Source organism: Podarcis pityusensis, assembly GCF_964106645.2.
Source record: "Podarcis pityusensis genome assembly, chromosome: 6".
NCBI classification, from domain to species: Eukaryota; Metazoa; Chordata; class Lepidosauria; order Squamata; family Lacertidae; genus Podarcis; species Podarcis pityusensis.
The window spans coordinates 71,954,305-71,974,623 of record NC_138030.1 but is presented as its reverse complement, the minus strand read 5'-3'; the positions used below and the strand labels follow the sequence as shown (position 1 = coordinate 71,974,623).

The 20,319-nt window shown below is 42.0% G+C and overlaps 1 protein-coding gene across 1 annotated transcript in view; it reads left to right on the top strand.

Moving 5' to 3' along the window:
- Positions 1-1,047: 1,047 nt before the first annotated feature.
- Positions 1,048-20,319, top strand: part of GTF2B (general transcription factor IIB) — a 28,862-nt gene continuing 9,590 nt past the window's right edge. The window contains exons 1-3 of the mRNA XM_081008800.1: positions 1,048-1,164; positions 6,440-6,546; positions 19,759-19,892. Coding sequence (XP_080864926.1) covers positions 1,148-1,164; positions 6,440-6,546; positions 19,759-19,892 — 258 coding nt within the window. The 5' untranslated portion in view covers positions 1,048-1,147. The remainder of the gene's footprint in view (positions 1,165-6,439; positions 6,547-19,758; positions 19,893-20,319) is intronic.

Sequence of the window (20,319 nt, the reverse complement as noted above, 5' to 3'; positions counted from 1 at the left end):
TGATTTCAGGAAAGGATTTTTTTGTTTCATTTCATTTTTTACAAATTGACAATTTGTAACTTCAGATGATGAGTGGAAAAGGTCAACAAGAGCTTGTTTTTGACAACTTCTGTTGGCAGGAGATTTGACAAGAGTCGGAACAGACGCGTTTTGTCATTCATCTGATTTTGCTAAATGCAGCTTACGAAACACCCAGAAATAATAGTTACGGGACTAAGAAGGCAACATCATGGTCAGATTATAGTTCAATATGTGCTAGGGCTTGTTTCGGGTTGTTTGTTTTTATTACGTATTTCGTGTTTTTATATTGGATTTTATGTTGCAACCAAGTGTTGCATGAGCTCAGGTCTAACCAGATCGCTGAGAGATGGCGAAGTCCCCAGGTGAAATAATGCCTTGCACCACTTCAGACTGGGGAAATTGGTCACACTTCTGAGTTAGCCCTATGCCACCACCTCTGTTAAGAAAGGAGCCGCCCTATGCTCTCCGAATTTCACCTGCGTTTGTTTCCAACCCAGCTGCTGGTTATAAAGTAAAAAATTCTTCCTTAGTAGTACTTGCACCTGCTTTTTCCTCCTGCCCTACCCCTTTCTCCTTATGTGTCACAGATTGCAAGCCCGAGGGTGAGTTTTTTAAAAAAATAAATTTTAGGGAGCAGTTTTGGCATGGGCGAAGTCGAGGGGGGCAGCTGCCCCCATCAATAAAAACCAATACAAATGTGAGGTTCTGCCCCCCCCCCCCAATTCTGACTACGCCCATGCTAGAGTGGGGTTAAAACTACGGTTTGTTGTTTTTTTTAACAAAAAAAGGGAATTTATTAATGGGGAACATTTAGGAAATACAGAGGGCACATTTGCCACCTTCTACTTTTAACTGGATGGCTATGACGACTCTACCCATGGAAAGGAGGAGGCGTCCGGGAAAAGAGGACCTATGGCAACCCCATTACCGCCTCCCATCCTAACCAGGACGCACCTACGTACTCTCCCCCGCCTTTGAGCATCGCCGCGAAAGCGAACGCTTTCTTGTCCCGCTAGGCTCCCCGTAGCCGCGGCCTCGGCGAAGCCCCGCCCACCGAGCCGTCGAAAGCATAAAAGCCCGTCGGCCCGCCCCGGCCGCCCAGCCGCGCGCAAGGGGAGGAAGGAAGATGGCGTCTACCAGCCGGTCAGTAGCACAAGTTGCCGGGCGCTTCTCTAGATATAGGAAAGCAGGGAAAAGGGTAGAGGGGTGCGTCCGGGCTCGGGGTGGCGGCGGCGGCGGGGGAAGGAGAGCGGCCTGAAGCCGCGGCTTGGGCTCCTCTGAGGGGGAAGGTAGGCCCGCCGCCTCCAGTTGCCCTATCCGGTCTCCCTTTACCTCGCTCGCCGCTCTCCTCCGGCCGCCTCAGCTTGGGCGGCGGCCTTTTCCGCGGGGCCTTCGGTTTTTCCTCCTCAGCCCACTCCCGCCTCCGCCACCAAGGATACGCTGCTCGCTTTCCAGACGCCCCGGTGGCCTCAGGTGGTGGTGGAGGACGCGGATTGGGACGCCTCAGGCCGCCTGCGCTTCTTCACCAGCCCCGTTTAAACGGACGGTGCCTTGAAAGCAGCTCCCCGCCCCCCAGAAAGGATTCTGGGAACTGTAGTTCGCCCAGGGCAGAGCTACAGTTCCCAGCACTCTGAACACCCCCCATATGGCGTGTAGGCAGCTTTTGACTCGCCCAAAACAAAGGATTCTGGGAACTGTAGTTCGCCCAGGGCAGAGCTACAGTTCCCAGCACTCTGAACACCCCCCATATGGCGTGTAGGCAACTTTTGACACCCCCACCAAAACCATGTGAATTGCTATACCACAATTATTTTCTCTCTCCCCACCCCCATCCAAATTTTTATTGGTTTTCCAAATCATTGTCACGCTGAATTTAGTTTTAGACAATTTAGTTTTCTCCCCAAAACTGGTTTCGCAGCAATGCCACATTTCAAGCGGCGGGTGATTCTTTGCCTAGGAGACAACTCCTAGGGGCTGAGGTCCCTTTGGCCCCTCCAGTAAAATATTTTTTGAGGGGGCCTTCCCCTTCCCCCAAAGTTGATGGGTCTTCCCATTCAAATGGTGGATGTGTGCCGTGTCACGCTTACAATATTTTATTTTCTTGTTAATTGTGCGTTTTATATTTGACTTAACTTAGCAATGTTTTCTTTTGAAATGTTTAAGATTTTTTTTTGTTAACTTTGTTAAATATGTATTCTGTAGTTGATCTTAGTAACATTTTATTTTGAACTCTTTAAGATAATATTTTAGTTTCCTATTATGTTGCTTTTACGGTATACATTATTAATACGTAATTAAGTAATGCTTAATTCTGGATTGCTTTATTGATGTTTTAATGCGCTGTAAACTGCTTTGAGATTTTTCTTAAAAATATGTTGGCCCCCCCAATCAATAAAATACATAGCAAACTGAGGTTCTGTCCCCGCCCTAACAAAAGGCCCAACAAAAATCCTGACTGCACTTATGTTGGCACCCCGATTCTTTGCCAATACTGGGAAGGATGCAGTAAAGCTGCAGGGCTGGGCAGGCAAATCTCAGTAGGGTTAGGGTTAGGGTGAAATCTGATGGGCATGCTGGGAGCAAGCCTGCTGTTCAGTCCTCCAGATGTTGCTGAGCTACAGCTCACATCTGGAAGGCCATAGGTTAGCCACTCCTGCTGAGGGGAGTTCCCAGGATAGCCAGCTGACCTTGCAGCTTGGTGAGCAGGAACTGGGAGATAAACCTGCTAATGTTTTTAATGTGGCGCTCAATTCATAGGGACAGCAGCTGGCATCTCCAAAGAGTCCTTGCTTTACCTGGAGCCATGCTCTGGGTGGCTGCACCTGATTTCTAGGCCTCATGTTTCTGTGTTGAGGAAATCGCTTGTTTGGATGATGGCTCTTTGGCAGAGCAGGAAATTCACCCTCAAGATATTTCTATATGCAGAGTATATTCAAATGTTTGTTGTAACATTAGGATCTAAAGTTGCTTTTGTAATACATTTTTGGGGAAGCAGTTGTGTGAGCAGAGCTGTTTTGGGTCCTGTCTGTATGCTGTCTGTTGGGGTCTCCCACTCTTGCAACATCCTACTGTTATTTTTTCTAATCCTGCATTGTAATGCTTTGTTTTGAAGTTGGATAAGGTTTGGAGGGATGAGGAGAGGAAGTTTGGGGTTGCTTTATTAATTTTGTTCAGGTTGACATTTTAAAATTCAGTGTATTCAGAGTGAAGGCTGGCCTCATCAGATATACCGTACTTAGAAGGATCTTTATGACTCTTTGCAATCCTCTTCTGTGAGACAGGGGACATACTGTTAAGTTGCACACCCATGAAAGTTCTCTGTTGGGCAACATTCTGACTACTTAGACTTGCTTTCCAGATTTGCAGTTAGCCTAGATTAGTAAGGTGATTTGCAATTGGCCTAGACTAGTAACATGAAACAGATCATTTTGTACATGGAATTCACTTACTAATTTACTCACGTTGACACTATCTGCACCAACTAGTGCTAAATGGTGTGGCCAAATGTTAATTTTCCCTCTAGCAGTTTGGGTTGGCTCTTTTCCTGTGCCTGCTCTACCAGTTTGTTGTCTGGTGTATATACAACTTGTGATTATGAGCTTAGTGCTAATTCCAAAGCATTGTGGATGATACAGGTCAGTGCAGGAAATCCAAAACTAGAGCAGGGCCCCTCACAGCCCCCCCCCCCAATGATAATATAAGGCTCTTGACTGAAACACTTTAACCAGCAGGTGGCAACTTTATTGGAACAGTGAGCAGATTTTGATTTCAGAGGAAGTGGTGCCATGGGGTTGTGGCATAACACAAAATTTGAAGATATCCCCTCCACCCGTCCCCCTCCCCAGCCAATGCTGCTTCTAGGCTTTTCTTTTTTCAAGATGAAACCCTGAACAAGGTGAAGAAAGTACAGATGGGAGTGCATGGGTCTATCCCCCAACCTTTCCAACAGGCATTTTTAAAACACACACACGAAGGCTCTGAACAGGATGAATAAAATGTTCACTGCCAGGTCCACCTGGCTGCAGGAATATGCCCACTGCTTCTCTCCCCCCATCAGAATTTTTTTTTTTTAACCCCAAGACCCTGAGCAGGGTCCTCCTGCTAGGTCCAGCTGCCCGCTGGCAACAAAGGCCTGAATGTGCTGAGATATTCTTGCCACTCCTTCCTTTTCTCCACAACCCACTGCCAGACTTAAAAATGAAGGAAAAAAGTCAATGAGATGTGCCTTCTGTCATTTTCAGCTGACTGGAGGGCAACAGGTCTGAGCAAACATTTTGACAGTGTCCTGGTTGCTTTGGGGATACCAAGGAAGGCTCCTGACTGAATTGTTTTATGCCACAGTTTCTGTTTTCTCCCTTTAACAATCCAATTACTTCAAGTCTTCCTTGGACCATACAATTCTGTTTATTGACTTTCCGTAAGGCTGCTTTCTTCCCTTTTCACTTCCTAAAGAGCATCTTGTTTAGATAATTTTTGAGCTTATTATAGACTACCGCAAAGGAAGATAACTGCTGTGTTTAGGTTAGTTAAACAATTTAGATGATAGCAGCTGTAAGTTTGAGGCAGTCTGACCTTGAGGAAAGTAGGCTACTGTTTAAAGATGTTTGAATGAAACATTTCCTAAATTGACACTCTGTGGCATAAATATTGTACTATGCTTAAGCACTGTATTGCAACAAGAGTTTGCCGGGGAGCCATTGATATGACAAATTTGTTACGGACTATCTGAAAGCTTGGCCCATTTTTAAACTATGTAGAAAAGAAAACCTCTGAGTTGGAATCTATTTTGGAAGGGAATTAAAATGCAACCAACAGCCATACCTTCCACAAAACATATCTTTGGTCATAATACAATATTTGTATTGTTTAGCTGTAGGCCATCACAAGGCAATATTCAGAACAAGTATATAGCATTAAAGCCAACCACAGGCATGACAAGAATGCCCAAGTATTCCTTATTGAACTTAAAACAGCAACAACAAAAGCACCACCACAGTACTGTATACATAAAGGTAAAGGTAAAGGGACATACATTTAGGTAAAATAGCTCTTATATTAACATTAACCAGTCTAATTTACACCCTGCTAATGTGCTTTTAAGTTCATAAATACAGAGGATTGGATATTCAACATGTTTTGACATTTATGTGACTCACTCACGTGCTAAGTGGGAGTGTATTTAGCATATTTGTTTTAAATAATAGTTGCACTCCTGCTTCCTGCTTCGTGCTCATCTACTTCATGATAGCCATTTTAAGAACAGAGAATGTGGTTCTGTGTGGAGGAGCTTCTGTTCAAAGTTTAGAAATCCCACTGGGCATGTTGTAGCAATCTGGATTTCTTGTCTGGTGAACTTGCACTTTTTGATGGTATAACCATTACAGGGAGGTATCCCTGGGCTTTTTTTTCAGCTGGAATTCACCGGAACTGAGTTTTTTTTTCAGCCGGAATTCACCGGAACTGAGTTTTGGCATCTCTTTGGTGTGTTCCGGCACCTCTGTAGTGTTGCGCCACGGCAGCATGGCACTTGGGGCTTTGCGACAGAGGCTGTGGACAGCACAGCACTCTGTTTTGTGTGTTGGAGGCTCAACAACTTTGGCTGGGTGCTCCCCCCTAAAAAAGGACAAGTTCTGGCACCTCTTTTACTAGGAAAACAGCCCTGAGGTATCCTGATACTTATATTTAAGTTTTGGTCTGCTGCTTTTGTTACAAGTTGACCACAGTGGTATGTGGCCACTTAACAGATTTGTCAAGGTGAATGGCTAGCTGCAATAGTTGGTATTACTAAGCATAGTTGGGATATCAATTTCAGGGCTATTTCTGTCTTTGAGGCAAACAGATTTGTCACCAATTTCATGACATGTTTATCAGCTTCTTTCAAATCACCAAGGAAGTAATTGCATATATAACATACAGCAAATTATATCCTGTCATGTCACATTTTGAGTTTCATTTAAAACTCCGAAAACATTCTAATGCATTTTACAAGATCACTAGAAATTAGTAAAACTTCAAATATTTTGCATGATCAAGATGAATTCGGATAACGTTTTCCTCTTGAAATAAATGCTGCTTATCAGTTATTTTGTAATCCTCCAGATTTGTTAAAATGAGGTCTTACAGGGTTTTCATAATATCCCTGTCTTCTCTTTAGCATTTCCCCCTTATATAACTCATTTTCTAAATTGCATAAAATATAATGGCAAGTGGTCTACACCTATTCAAATGTATTTTTAGTTCTGTGAACTATGTGTGTACATATTTGTTTAAAATAAAGGACTCATTGGGGGTAGTGACTTAGTTGGAAGCGTTTCTCCCATATGCTTTGAACGGCTTACACTTATTCACAAACTTTTCATAAACATGGTTTTTAATGTGAGTTGTCACACAAAGCTAAAATATTGCATTTGTTTTTAAGGGTGGATGTGCTGCCAAGAGTGACATGTCCGAACCATCCAGATTCCATTTTGGTGGAAGATTACAGAGCTGGAGATATGATCTGTCCAGAATGTGGACTAGTCGTAGGTGAGCAATTTTACAGTAGTTGTATATCTTACTCTAAACATTTTATGTTATTATATTATTTTTATAATATTTATTATGTTATTTCAAATGCCAAAATATTGCATTAAGAGCTTCAGTCAACACATTTACTTCTGTAACAAATCTTTGAGAAGTCTTTGCCACATAGAAACCAACAGCTTGGTAACCTACAGATGTTTATGCAGATACTTCCTGTTAATTTAGTCACCTTAGATAACTGCCCCGTCATATTTTTTTCTGGTTTACCAAAAACATGGCAGACATTCTGAACTTCACTGTATTTTACCCATGTGTCACCTCTTGCACACTGACCCAAAAAAAGATTAGCCACAAAAGTTTCCGACCTGTTACGAGCATAAAGTCTCAGACTCTGCACAGTTTTGGAAACAGTCGAGTGTTAACTGATTTCTCAGTTGTGCGGGGTGTGGTTCCTCACAGGCCATTCTTTGTGGTGCCCTCAGAAGCTCCCTTTTGAGTTTTCAGGTATTGGTATCATATTTTAAGAAACAAACAGGTGTTGTTCAGCTCCAACTCCCACCATCTCTGACCCCTGGTGTTGCTGACGGGGGGTGATAGGAATTACAGTCCAATAACATCTGGAGGACATAATATTTGGTTACTTCTGCTCGAGGTGGTGCAGAATCAGGTTGCTGTGAACCAACCAGACATAATGAAATTATAACTACATCTTCATAACTTTTAAAGACTTGAGCCATCATGAAATCAGTAGAGTACAACATGCTGGCCAGATTTCAAAAACAGTGCTCTATATTCTGACACAGCTTAACGTGTGAAGGAGCGGATTTGCCAGTTAGAATGAATTTTACCAATTTGCATAGATTTGGGGTTTCCACAGACATCAGACCTCTTGGAAATAAGGTGGTGAAAGCGGCTAGAGAATATGAGTTAATGTATTTATTCTATTCTCTAAAGTGTTGCTTTAATATAGAAATGGTGATCTGCGGCCCCTGAAAGTCTTTTCTCGTTTCTTAATATTGACTGTGTGCTGTTCTTCAAGGTTTCCACTTAAAGAAGGAAACTGATAAAAGGTTGATAAGTTAAACTTCATGAGAAAAAAATTAATTCCTTGCTACTAGTGAGTAGTAATAGATGTAGATAAGTATTACTTTATTTAAATTTATGTCTGGCCTGTCCTCCCAAAATTGCTCTGGGTCACAAACACAAAAAAGACAACTGAAAATTTTAAAAAGATGTAAAAGATTTTACCACATCTAAAAACAATTACAGTGGTACCTCGGGTTAAGTACTTAATTAGTTCCGGAGGTCCGTACTTAACCTGAAACTGAAGCACCACTTTAGCTAATGGGGCCTCCTCCTGCTGCTGCGCCGCCGGAGCATGATTTCTGTTCTCATCCTGAAGCAAAGTTCTCAACCCGAGGTACTATTTCTGGGTTAGCGGAGTCTGTAACCTGAAGCGTATGTAACCTGAAGCGTATGTAACCCGAGGTACCACTGTACATACCTTCACACCTAATAATTCCAAGGTTGCCAGGAACAGTATCTTTCAACCATCAAAAGCCTGGATCAGCAGGGATGTTTCTAAATTCCTCCTGAACATACATAATGAAGGGGAGAGGCAAAGCTCACCAGGGAGGGCACTCCATAAATGAGGAACTGCCACTGGTAAGGCCCTGTTGAGGGACAATGCCACCTGGGCAGCAGCCTGTTGTGCTCCACTAATAGGGCCTTCACTGCCTACCATAGTGCTTGAGACGTATGGAGGAAGATACTCTTTTAGGTGCTTCCAAGCTGTTTAGGGCTTTGTATGTAGTACTAACCACATGAATTGGGCCCGGTAGGTAACTATCAGCCAGTGCAGAAATGTATCCACATGGTCCCATTATAGCAGCAACATTCTGCACTAGCTGCAGCCTCCAGACCTTCAAGGGCAGCCCCATGTAACAGTAATCCAGCTGGTAGCTCACCAGTGCTGAGTGTCAGGCTACCCCAGGCCAGGAGCAGCTGTAGCTGCCAATCGTGTGCAGTGCATGCTACTTAGAAACAATTTTAACTGTTGCTATACTAAATTTGCTTGGCTGTGACGCCACCTACCCTGCAGTTTTAGGAGATGACATCACGATCATTTTTGCTGAGTGATACTGCCTCATGAGCATTCCACGTTGTAGTTGTTTACTTCAGTATATAAGCAAGGAGTTGAGGTGGTAACTCTTGGGGTGATAATGGGAGCATGACTTGCTGTGCTAGTAGAGCTCTGATTGGTTGTTGCATTTAATAACCACCTGTGTGCTCATCTGTAAATACAGGTTGCTGAACCAAATCTGCATGTGGAATTATGAGACCTACACAGACCTAGCCATGGCATCCAGTTCTGGTAAAGTGTAGTGCAGGTATGGCTAACCTGTGGCCCTTCAGATGATGATGTTGGCCAGTGGTCAGGGAATTGTCCCAGTGACACCTGGTTAGCCACCCATGATGGTTGAGTCTGAACAGGCAAATCCCTGGATCAAATCCCATATCCATCACTTAGTAGGTGGCTATAAGCAAGCACTGTTGTTCCTGCTGTAAAGGGATAACACTGGCATGTCATACAGGACTTCTGAGAAAGTATGTGAAGTGCTGTGAAGACTCTCAAGCAGGAGAATGCCAAACGCAGATTTGAATCTACTGGTAGAACTGTGTACTTTGCAACACTTTCTGACTATTATTTAATAGCAGCAGTAATTGATGTCCCCCTTCTACCAGAGAGCATCTGCTGGATGCTCTTTTCTACAGATGAGCCACTGCTTGCACCTGAGTGTGGTTGGTAAACCTTGGGATTTTAATAGAAAGCAAAGTATATCTTGAAAGCCTCAATACATTCCACCCACTACTCTAAAGAACTATATTAATATGCATCAAAAGTGTGTTGATTTTGTAAGTATGTATAACTAAGTATTCTTTGGTAAGGGCATTCTTTAAACAATTATCTGTTTGTACGACTTGGTTTTTCTAGGACTTTCTCCATGCTTCTCCTATTTAAATGCCACTTTCATTTTCAACATCCGTTCAGTTTATTATCAAAATGAGAAAACTGACACTGCCAAACAGAACTTCCTCTTCTAATCCTGGCACAAAATTAATGACTGATAACATACGTAGGTTTCATCCAGGCCTCCGTTGGCTTTTTAAAATTATTTTTTATTTCACTTTTTGAGAGAAATACTGTATCCCAAAGTGGTGGTAGTCAATGTGGCAGGCCCTTCCCTGAGGCTTACCAAAACACACCTACACATGCAACACTAAACAGAAGTCAAGGGAAAAGGTAGAGGAGGGAGGTCAGAACAATGCCAGAACAAGCTGTAATTCAATAAGCATTTATATCTAGTGAGGACCAGGGGTGTTCTTCTGTTGCTTGTAGATAAGTTCTGTAAGGGACCCTGGCTGTTGTGCGTATACCAAGCTCCCTGCTTCTTCTCTTCCCTAGGTCAATGGATAGTGCCAGGCTAGTTTTCCCTCTTGGCATTATGTTCTTTCTTAGAGGAGTTGCTAGTGCCTTTAGTCCCTTGACAGATGGCAGAGTTTGGCGTGCTCTTCCCCTCACCTCTCGTGTATTTGAACACAATTTCTTAGATGCTGAAAGCATTAGTACCATAGCAACTTACATAAGGAAAGGCCACCCTGTTATGGTAGAGCACATTCTTTTTATCTGGTCCATGGTTAAGTCTCTGGTATCTGCAGTTAAGGTCTACCATTTAAATTTTATTTATCACCTTCAGTTGTATTACTCAGTTCTGGCATAGATACTGACATTGGATTTGTGTGGGTGCACTTCTGGGAAGTTAGAAGCTCAAAAGGAACTGCTGCCTCTTCTGGTTGAGAATTCCATTTTTGTAGTTGGTTGGTGTGTGAGAGAAAACGATGCATTATGTTCTGTTCTTTTTCGAATCCCAGTGTTGAATTCATACTCCAGACTGCATATCTTCTGGTGCAGCTACAAGCTGTCTGCAGTTGTTCACGTGCTCACTTATGAAACATATTATTGGTTCTGGTTGTGATGGGTGGCTGGGGACAAAAGCTAAGGAACACTAAAAAGAGGAGCCGAGGAGCCAACGTTCAAACCGGGAAACTTTTAAAAGAAACCTTTGAGGTGTGAAACTGAACTCTAGATAGTTACAGTACTTCTTTGAAGAAAACTCCAATGAAACAAAAGAGAGAGAACATTTTATAGTTTACCATATGTAACTTTACCATTTATGGTTTGTATAATTGTTACTAGCAATTTTAAATGAAATATTATAAAACTCTAGAAACAAACCAAAATGTAAAGTTGATATCTTAGAACTTTTACTTTTGAAGAGGAGGTCTGGTCATTTCACCAGTCACTAGATGGCAGCACATTACCTAATTAACAATTTGGACAAGTTCCATTGGATTGTGTGCTCCTGTTTAAATGTTCTTAGAACCTTGTGCACTGTTTATGTAGCAAAAAGTTAGACAAAATGCTAAAACACCAATCCACGATGCAGAATTCTAACTTGCTGTCTTAATGCTGTCCTCTAATTGGTATCTGTTTCACTGAACTTCACAATTGCAGAAGTAACTGACTATTCAACTCTTTCTGTTCTGGGTAACAGTTTTGTGCAGAGCTAAATTCCTCTTCAGTGATCACCTAGATTCATGGAAATGTGATTTGATTTTTCTTTTCTGCCATGCATTTTAAAATGTTTTTTTTCCTGTGTTTTCAGGTTTAGGATTTCAGATTTCTCTTCTAAATATTGTTAATGTATTCTTTTGCAGTTCATGTGAAGTTTTCTTAATCACTTAAGTTTTGGCCTCTTGGTATACAAAAGCCTTCTACAGATAAAATAAAATTCTTGCTAACTTACTAGTAGATTAAGAAAACTGGAATACGCAGAAACTGAAAAAAAGGTGGAGTTGTGTACTGGCCCATGATGACAGTTGTTTCTAAATCTAACTTCATTTAACAATCTGTTTAAGATCATATTTTTTTAATAAGCAACTCTAGCAGCATCTCGGAAGTTATGGTTCCTATTGTGTTGTATGATGAGTGGCTGGGTGCTGTAGGTGTATATAGGTTTTTTATTTTAATAGGAGCAAGGCTAACTTTCCTTTGAAAATGCCAGAATGTTTTTTATTGATAGAAGTGTGTTTTATTCATTTAAAGCATTTACTGGTGTGAATAAACTTTCTAGACTGAGAACTGATTAGTCATATACTTCTCTAAATAAAGAATCCTAAAGTAGTGATAAAATTAGTACATGGAGGGATATGTCTTCACCTTATAGCAAGCGAACACCAGTATCTAAGGACTGAGCAGCAGTAGCCACAGAATAATATAATGCCAATCGTGGCTTTTTGTACTGCTGCACTTCAAGCACACATCTAAAAACAGGCACTCTTCTCCACATTTGCCACTTTGTATGTTGCCCCATATGCATCTTGTGTGTATTGAAGACGCAGGGATGCTCTTTGTATTATTGTATTTATACTTAATCCAAATATATTTCTGTATTACTACTTGAGCAGTATAAGGAAATGAGTAAAAGGGCAACTCCGTGAAAGCAGTTTCTTTCCCTTCTGGAAGAGTGCCATCCTCTTTTATAAAGTAAATTAAAATCTCGATTTGAAATTGCCCCTGACTCTTCAACCTGGATGACTCACTGACATTTCAAGATCAACATGCTCAAAATAGAATGTCTTGGCTATCTTCCAAAACTCCCCCCCCCATTCCTATCAATACTATCCAGCCTCTTTGCCCAGGCACTTAGCCTTGTGTTCTCCCCCCCCCCCTTTCCTGCAGAATTCATTTATTGCCAAACCCTAACTCCTCTCTCTTAACAGCATTGCCAATATCTGTCCTTTCAATCTCTACTTCTAATGCTCTGTTTCATGTTGTTTTCTTCTTGGCTATTGCTACTTCCTATTCTCTGGCCACCTTTAATCACACTTTGATTTCCTTCCCCCTCTCGGAGGCTCCTGCCTTGCTGACTGCATCAGTGTTCTGACACCTCCATTAGTTCTCTCCATCAAGGTCCCTTCTCCTTTGAACCATTACAACCTTTTTTGTTTTCCATGCCTCTTCATAGCTTTGCTCTTCTGCTCTTCTCTCTCATTATGTCTAGGTTTGAAACATAAGACATACAACCATTTCTGTCTCTCTACTGCTTGGGGTACTATGCAGTTTATGTGGCACCTATGTGGCTTTTAGTTTCTTCAATCATAGTTTCTTTTTTTAAGAAATACCATCAGTAAAAAATAATGATTAACAATATTTGAAAAATCCCTGAAGAATACCTACTAGCAGCAATACTTGGGACATCTTCAATGAACTGATGGGCTTTGTAGTTAGTTTTGTTGGTTATACCCCTTTTTTAGATAGAATGCACACCTTCTGTTATAAATGTGTTTTCATTTCTTTCCAGAATCACACAGATAATTTTCTCCACCACGATAAAAAAAATTTGAACCAATAGTGTGCTGCTTAAATATATTTGGTATATAACACTGAATAGTTTTCTGTTTAACTTCTGTTGCCATCTCAGGGATACATTCCCCTCCCCCTTTTTTTTGCCAAAGTTGGCAGCGACAAAACAGTCTTGTCATTAAAGCAGGAATGGTGCATAATTCACAAGAGGGCAGATCCCTTTTGTGAGTCATATAGGTCATTCCCACTTGTGTGGAAAAATATTACATCATTGCTGTGCTCACTGTTCTATTTATACAACACCAGAATTTCAAGTACATTTTGCTTTTTTTAGATGCAGTAAACAGTAACCAGACTGCTAGGCCTTAGAAGGAACAATGCTTAATCAAATATTTACATAGAGGCCAAAAGAGGAAAATGCTTTCTCCTATTTTAAACTTATATGGGGGAATAATGGCTCCCTGCCTTCATTGCCATACATGCTGTGTTCACTTTTAAAAAAGATAATCTTACTCCTGATTGATCCTTTAAAAAATAAAATCCTCTGCAGACATGTAAGAGCAAAGAATAACATCTCAAATATGGTTCAAGAGTTGCATTATTTCCCTCCTTCCCATTCCTATCCCATTGATCCTTTTTTACAGCTCTCTCTGTCATTATGTTTCTGTTCCAGGTTCAAAATAATACCCTCTTGACAATCAATAGTTATTTAATTTGTGTTCTCAAATATCTGCAGCTGTTATCCTTTGGAAACTTTGTGCTGAAGTTTTAAGCATTAAGTTGAGCACCTCTGTACTAGATTTTATACACTTTGGGGGATCAAAAAAATAACAGTATTCTCTTTATTCTAATTGCCCATAAACATTCTCAGCTGTGTGGCTCTAATGTGCAGCTTCTGTAACATAAGGGTGGGTACATTTCTAAAATTTGCCATCTCAAACCATTAACAGGAGGAACTGCTTGGCTACCTTCATATTGCTCTGTGTAGTCAATCTGCTATCACAGTATTCAGGCCTCCCTTGGACAGAGATCATAAAGCAGTAGTATACATCTCCTTAATGACACTAAGCAACCAGTATGATCAGTTTTAGTTGTTAATTGTTCCTCTAAAGTCTCATCTTCTAGAGGAAGCCCTTTCTGAGTCATAATTTGGAAAATAGCTGCTACTTCATGGAGCTTGTTGCTTTGGCATACTTACGACTTATGAAATCACGACTATATCTGGATTCTTTTCTAATGACTGATTACACTGGGCAACAATTTTTTACTTTTTGAATGTTGTCTAGATTTCTACAACTGATTTAGGGTATTTCTGCACTGCTGAATCAGGAAATGGCATCCGTTTCTCTCCATCAGGTCAGGTTTACTGTAAACTAAATGGTGGGCATTGATAAAGGTAAGTACACGTAAATTGCATGTTGCTTCACCATTTTTCAAACTTCAGGGTTTGAACTTCCGTTTATTGGAACCCCAGGAATGCTCAGCAGCAGGGAGGTGTCTCTTCAGAGTCCAACAGTAGTCAGCCATCATGACTGCGTCCCAGCGACCCTGATACCTCGTCTCCATCTCTTTCATGTCCTGATGGAATCTCTCCCCCTGCTCGTCACTTGTTTCTCAGGAAACCGGTCCATATGTGAAAATAGGTAGTGCATCTTGACGCTCATGTTGCAGCCCAGGTTTCTGAAAGCAGTCAGCATGTTGTTGACAAGTTCTGCGTAGTTTCTGGCCTTATTGTTGCCAAGAAAGTTCTTCACTACCAGAACAAATGCCTTCCACGCTTCCAGTTCCACTTCGTTCATTGAGTTTCCGAACTCTGGATCTCTGATGAGCTGACGGATCTGAGGACTGTCAAAGATGCCATCTTTCAACTTCTCCATGGTCAATCCCGGAAAAGCCTGGCACAAGCAAGTGAAGCAGTCACCATCCTTGTCCAGAGCCTTGGTGAACTGCTTGATTAAGCAGAGCTTGATGTGCAGCGGTGGGAAGAGTAGTCTATCTCTGTCCACCAGAGGGTCGTTGATGACGTTCCTTTTTCTGCAAGGCACCAATTCCTCCCACACAGGCCAGTCCTTCTTCGTCTAATGCTGAGCACGGTCCCTACTATCCCACATGCACAGAAAACATGGGTACTTGGTGAAGCCAGACTGTTGTTCCAACAAAAAGTTTACCATCTTCAGGTCAACACAAATAAACCACTTATGCTGATCATAACCAATTTTCTCCAGCACATACTTCACCGCTTCATAGTTCTCCTTCAGTGTACTCGAGTGAGCCAGGGGTATAGAGGCAAACTGGTTGCTGTTGTGTAGCAGAACACATTTCAGTGATCGCTTGCTGCTGTCAATGAACAGTCTCCAATCTTCGGGTTCGTACTGTGGCACTTCAAGCTTGAGCAGAAGCTGCGCAATATCTGCACAGTACATCAAGACCTTCTCTTCCGAGAAAAAACAGAGGTACTCTTGATGCCTGTTGCGCAAGAAGCTGGTGCGAGCACTGTCAGAGAGGAGGTTTTTTCCCTTCAATCTGGGTGCCAACAGTTTGGCAGAGTCCTTTGACAAGCTGAGATCGCGAACTAGATCATTCAACTGCTTTTGGGGAAATGGATGTGGAGCATCATCTTCAAGAACCACTTCTTCTTCATGTCCTTCAACACTGGAGGCATCTTCGTCACTAATGTCAGAAAGTTCTCCGAAGATAGGCACTGGAATTTCATCACAATGAGCTACAGGACGACGTGCTGATTGAAGATCAGGATACTTCGTGGGGCGGCTGCCCCATTAACTTAGTTTTGATCCCCCAACTTTATGCTTTGCCGCACCAATTTATGGAAGATGTTGAGGTTTTATGACTTCAAACTGATCCCTTTTCGACATAATCACCCAGAACTATCAGACCTGAATACTTCTTGTCATTAAAATAATCATTTCCAAATAATTATTCGACATGGCATTTTACCCCCACCAACTTCTTCTAAAATGCTCCACACAAGCGTACATGTGAACAAAAACGTCAAAAAAACACATGTGGCCATAGCTCAAAAACTTGACCTGATTGAGCAAAACCAATGTGATTTTTGGATTCAGCACATCAGATTCATCCTAAATCAACTGAAAAAACACAGACAACAAATTTGTTGTTGACCAGTGTTATTTCCCTTTGCTACAGTCTTGATAACAAGCCAGCAGCTGAATATCTGAGTAAACTTCATTAGCAGCAAATCAGTCTTCACAGTTTATGCTAAGCAGATTTTTTAAAAATACATTGGGAATTTGTGGTGCAGCCAGAATGTTCTCTCCATTTGCATATATAACGTCTTTATTTAAATACTTTGTAGGAAAGATATTGTTGTAAAAGTTTACTTTGAAGCTCATCTCGGCTTGAAATCATCTTAATCTTTTCTTCTGAAATCTCAAAATCTGTATAGGATAAAAATGGAGCATAACTCTAGCTATACCAGAAACAGTATAATATAAAAGTACTTTCAAATGGAGTCTTAGCTCAGATTATTTTTGATTAGTGAAAAATTGCATCTGAAAGGTTCTAATATTTTAAAACCATATTCAGTACTTATAAAACAACAACAACCTGCCTACTAGTTTTAATTGACGCTCTGTTAAAAGGCAACCTTAGTTTAAATCTATTTCCTCATTGCCAAACCCTTAAATTCCTTTTTTAAATACCGACGGATACATAGGCTAAGGTAACACTTCAATAAACAAAGCTACTGCTAGTTGATTAATAAAACAAATTAATTTATTTTCATATTACAGTCATTGTATTCTCAAAAAATAAGCAATGCATTCTTAGGGTGGAATTCATCTAACCAGATCTGACCTGGCAATATATTGTGAATCATTACGTGTGTGCACTGTACAAAAATCGCAATGTGGGAAAAACCATGAAGCCAGCCAATGCTTCTCTCGATTCCTGCAGCCCCTGTTAATTCTGTCAGCTCAGCTCTCTCCTGCCTCCTGTAGGGACAGCGAATCACAAGAGCAGGTGCCGGCAAAAATCGCAATGTGGGGGAAATGGTGAAGCCAGCCAGTGTCTCTACATAGCTCCATCCTTATTTCAGGCATCGTGATATGTCAGTATATCACAATCAGTGGCGTAGCGTGGGGGGTGCCCGGGGGTGCCGGCCGCACCAGGCGCAACATCTGGGGGGGGGGGGCGCGCTCGCACTCGCAGCTCTCTACCCCTACCTGGCTCACTCACTCTCTCTCACTGCAGTGCTGGCTGTGCGAATCCGATCCGAGCCGCTGGGTCACCGCCCACTGTGGAGGGGGTGGGTGCCAGGCGTGCGGTGCGGAGAGAGAGCGAGGGACTATCTGGGGGAGGGACAGTGCAGCGGCCGCCCAGCGCAGCGCTGAGCGCGGGAGAGAACCACACCAGACCAGCCCAGGCAGCAGCAAGAAGAAGCTGGCAGCGGCGGCAGGTTAGGGGTTAGGGGGCGCAAATTACTTGCCTTGCACCGGGTGCTGACAACCCACGCTACGCCGCTGATCACAATGTTTAGCTGGTGATGTTAACTCGATGTTGAAAACCAGATATTGCCCGGCCCTACCCCTTGCCTTGTCCCCAAATTGGTTCTGAGGGTTTTTGGAGAATCCCTGGAACACTGTGTGGGGAGAAGAGGGGAATCGTTCTGTCTGGAATGCTTGTGCAGATGGAACAATGAGGGAAGAGTTGAATTCCACCCTTAATTTGGGCAACTCTTTGGGAGAACTTTTGTCTCAACCACACAGCTCTTTCTGTTTGCCTCAGTCTGCTCAATCTACCAATCACACCTCTTAATTAACTATATTATTTATTATTATTTATTGAATTTATATACTGCCCTATACCCACAGGTCTCAGGGTGGTTTACAGAATAAAATCAGAATATAAAACCACAAAATACGTAATCAGAATAAAAATGACAACCCAATAACACCCCCAACACATTTTAAAAGGGCATAGGATGTCAATCAAATCAACCAAAGCCCTGGTTAAAAAGGAAAGGGAAACTTTGGTTACTAGCTTTGGAATCAACCAGGATCAACCAGCTTGAAGTTAGTTTTAACATCCTGGTTTGTTCCAAAGCTTGTAACCATAGTTTCCCAGTTCACATGAAATGGGAAACTGGTTAATTAGAGGCTTCCTGGCTTATCTGTGGCTTGGACAAAGAGAGGGAGGATCAAAGGGGTTCTAGCAGCAGGCAAAAGGCAGATACATATCTTGGTTTAGTAAATGAAGACACAATTGCCAATATTATTTCTCAAGCTTGTTGTCTGGCTGCAGAGGAGGACTTGAAGATGTGGAGGCATAAATGCTGTATAAACAAAAAGGGGTCAAAATTCATTATTTTTCAAGGTTCTCATTTTGAGCCACGCTGTCAAGTGTTTTGTTTTCCAAGATCTGTCCCAAGTTTGGGGGTATCAGTTTTAGAATAAGAATATTGTTGCAATATGTAGAGGTGTATGTTAACAGCTTGTAACTGGGCATCTGCTGGTTTTGTAAAGAACCAGCTTTATTGGTTCTGTGAACTCAAAATAGGCAAGTTAGCTATAGCATTACTGTTCATGTTATCGTTGAAGTGTCCCTAAATGCTGAATTGGGTTCCTTCCTGCCTTCCCTCATTTTATTTGTATACAACTTTCTCACACACAAAAATCATGCTCAAAGCAGCTAGCAAAAAAAGAAACGGATGCATTTCAAACAAACGCTACTAAACAATTTCATAATAACCCAACATAGCAAAACAGTAACACAGTGACATTTTCATAACATAGCAAAGCAAAAATACAATATACAAAAAAACCACATTTCAGTACTGTAAATATAAAATTAGCAACATGTTGCATACAATAGCAAAAAAACCAAGGGAGCTTCACAGTTTCGCTTTAGTCCCAGAAACACCCCTCCTGTGATGTTGCTCAGTCCTTCTCCCTCAGAAGCTTCTTATAAGGCTTCCAAGGAGAAGGATGGGGTAGCTAGAAACACTCCTCCCATTATGAAGTTGCCCTCATTGATGATAAGCTTCCAAACATAACCTTCTACTTTGGTGCTGGAAAGCTGGAGTTGCATATCAACCTTAATTTGCAGGTTACCATTGGTAAAAGTTTCATGTGTACATGCGGTTATATGACACCTGACCTCTCCATTCCTTGTGTTGCCTTCAGCCTGCTGAATCCAGTAACAGATAGTAGCATGGAATAAGCAGGCGTTAATGTAGGTCTGACCATAGGCTGTTTGCCAGACCCATAGAGAGTCTTGTTAATGTTGCCTTGAAGTGCAACAGAGCTTTCTTTGGACCAGGTGAGGTGCCTGTGCTCTGCAGGTTCCCATGTTCTAGCCCAGAGGTAGCCAACATAAGTGTCCTTCAGATGTTGGATGCCAACTTGCATTGGTCCACGGCAGCATGGCCTCTGGGCAGGGATGATGGGAGTTGTAAGCAAACAATATTTGGAGAGTACCACATTGGATGCCCTTGTTCTAACCACTCAGATGCAGTCACTCCCTGAGAGCATCCTTGAGTGAGAGCTGGTTCATTACTTACTTGTCATCTACAAAGTGTCAGTAGGGTTGCTAGAGCAGAGATTGTCCGAGACAGGTTCTGCCTCACACTTCCTAATTTGTGTAAAAAAACCACACCCAAAACTATCGACTATTGACTTAGAACGATTGCTTGAATATTGTCTAAATGGTTGCTGCAGTTGTAACCAAAATGATTCTGAATGCATATTTGTGAACCTCTTGAGACTTTTCAAAAACAAAAGAATGACGATAAATGCTTTTTGCATACTCAGGTGACAGAGTCATAGATGTAGGGTCAGAATGGCGAACATTCAGCAATGACAAAGCAACCAAAGACCCGTCTCGAGTTGGAGATACCCAGAATCCTCTTCTGAGTGACGGTGATCTGACTACAATGATTGGCAAGGTAATATAAATCACGAAATGCATTAATGCACAAGATCTGTACAGCAGCAGGGAGATTTTGGCAGAAACTTGGATATTGTTGCTCTTAAAGTGGCAGCGCAAAGTTGGAGATAAGCAAGCTGTGCAGAGTGTTAGAAACTGGAGTAGAAAAGCTATTCACCACATGGCTCTTGGGACCTGGGCTGTGGTCACCAAAACAGAATGTCTAGTTGCCTTTTTTTCTCCCCAGTGCAACAGCTCTTTCTGTTTACTTTTACGTAGATAATTTATTTGGGTCCCCGTCCCCCAATTTGTGGTATTGGGAGAGTTGTATAGTGAAACAGGTTGTTCAGCGAACACAGAGGGACTTACATTTAGGCATGTATAGGACAGTAACACCCAGTGAACTTCATGGCTGAGTGGGGATTTGAGTCTTGGTCTCCCAGGTC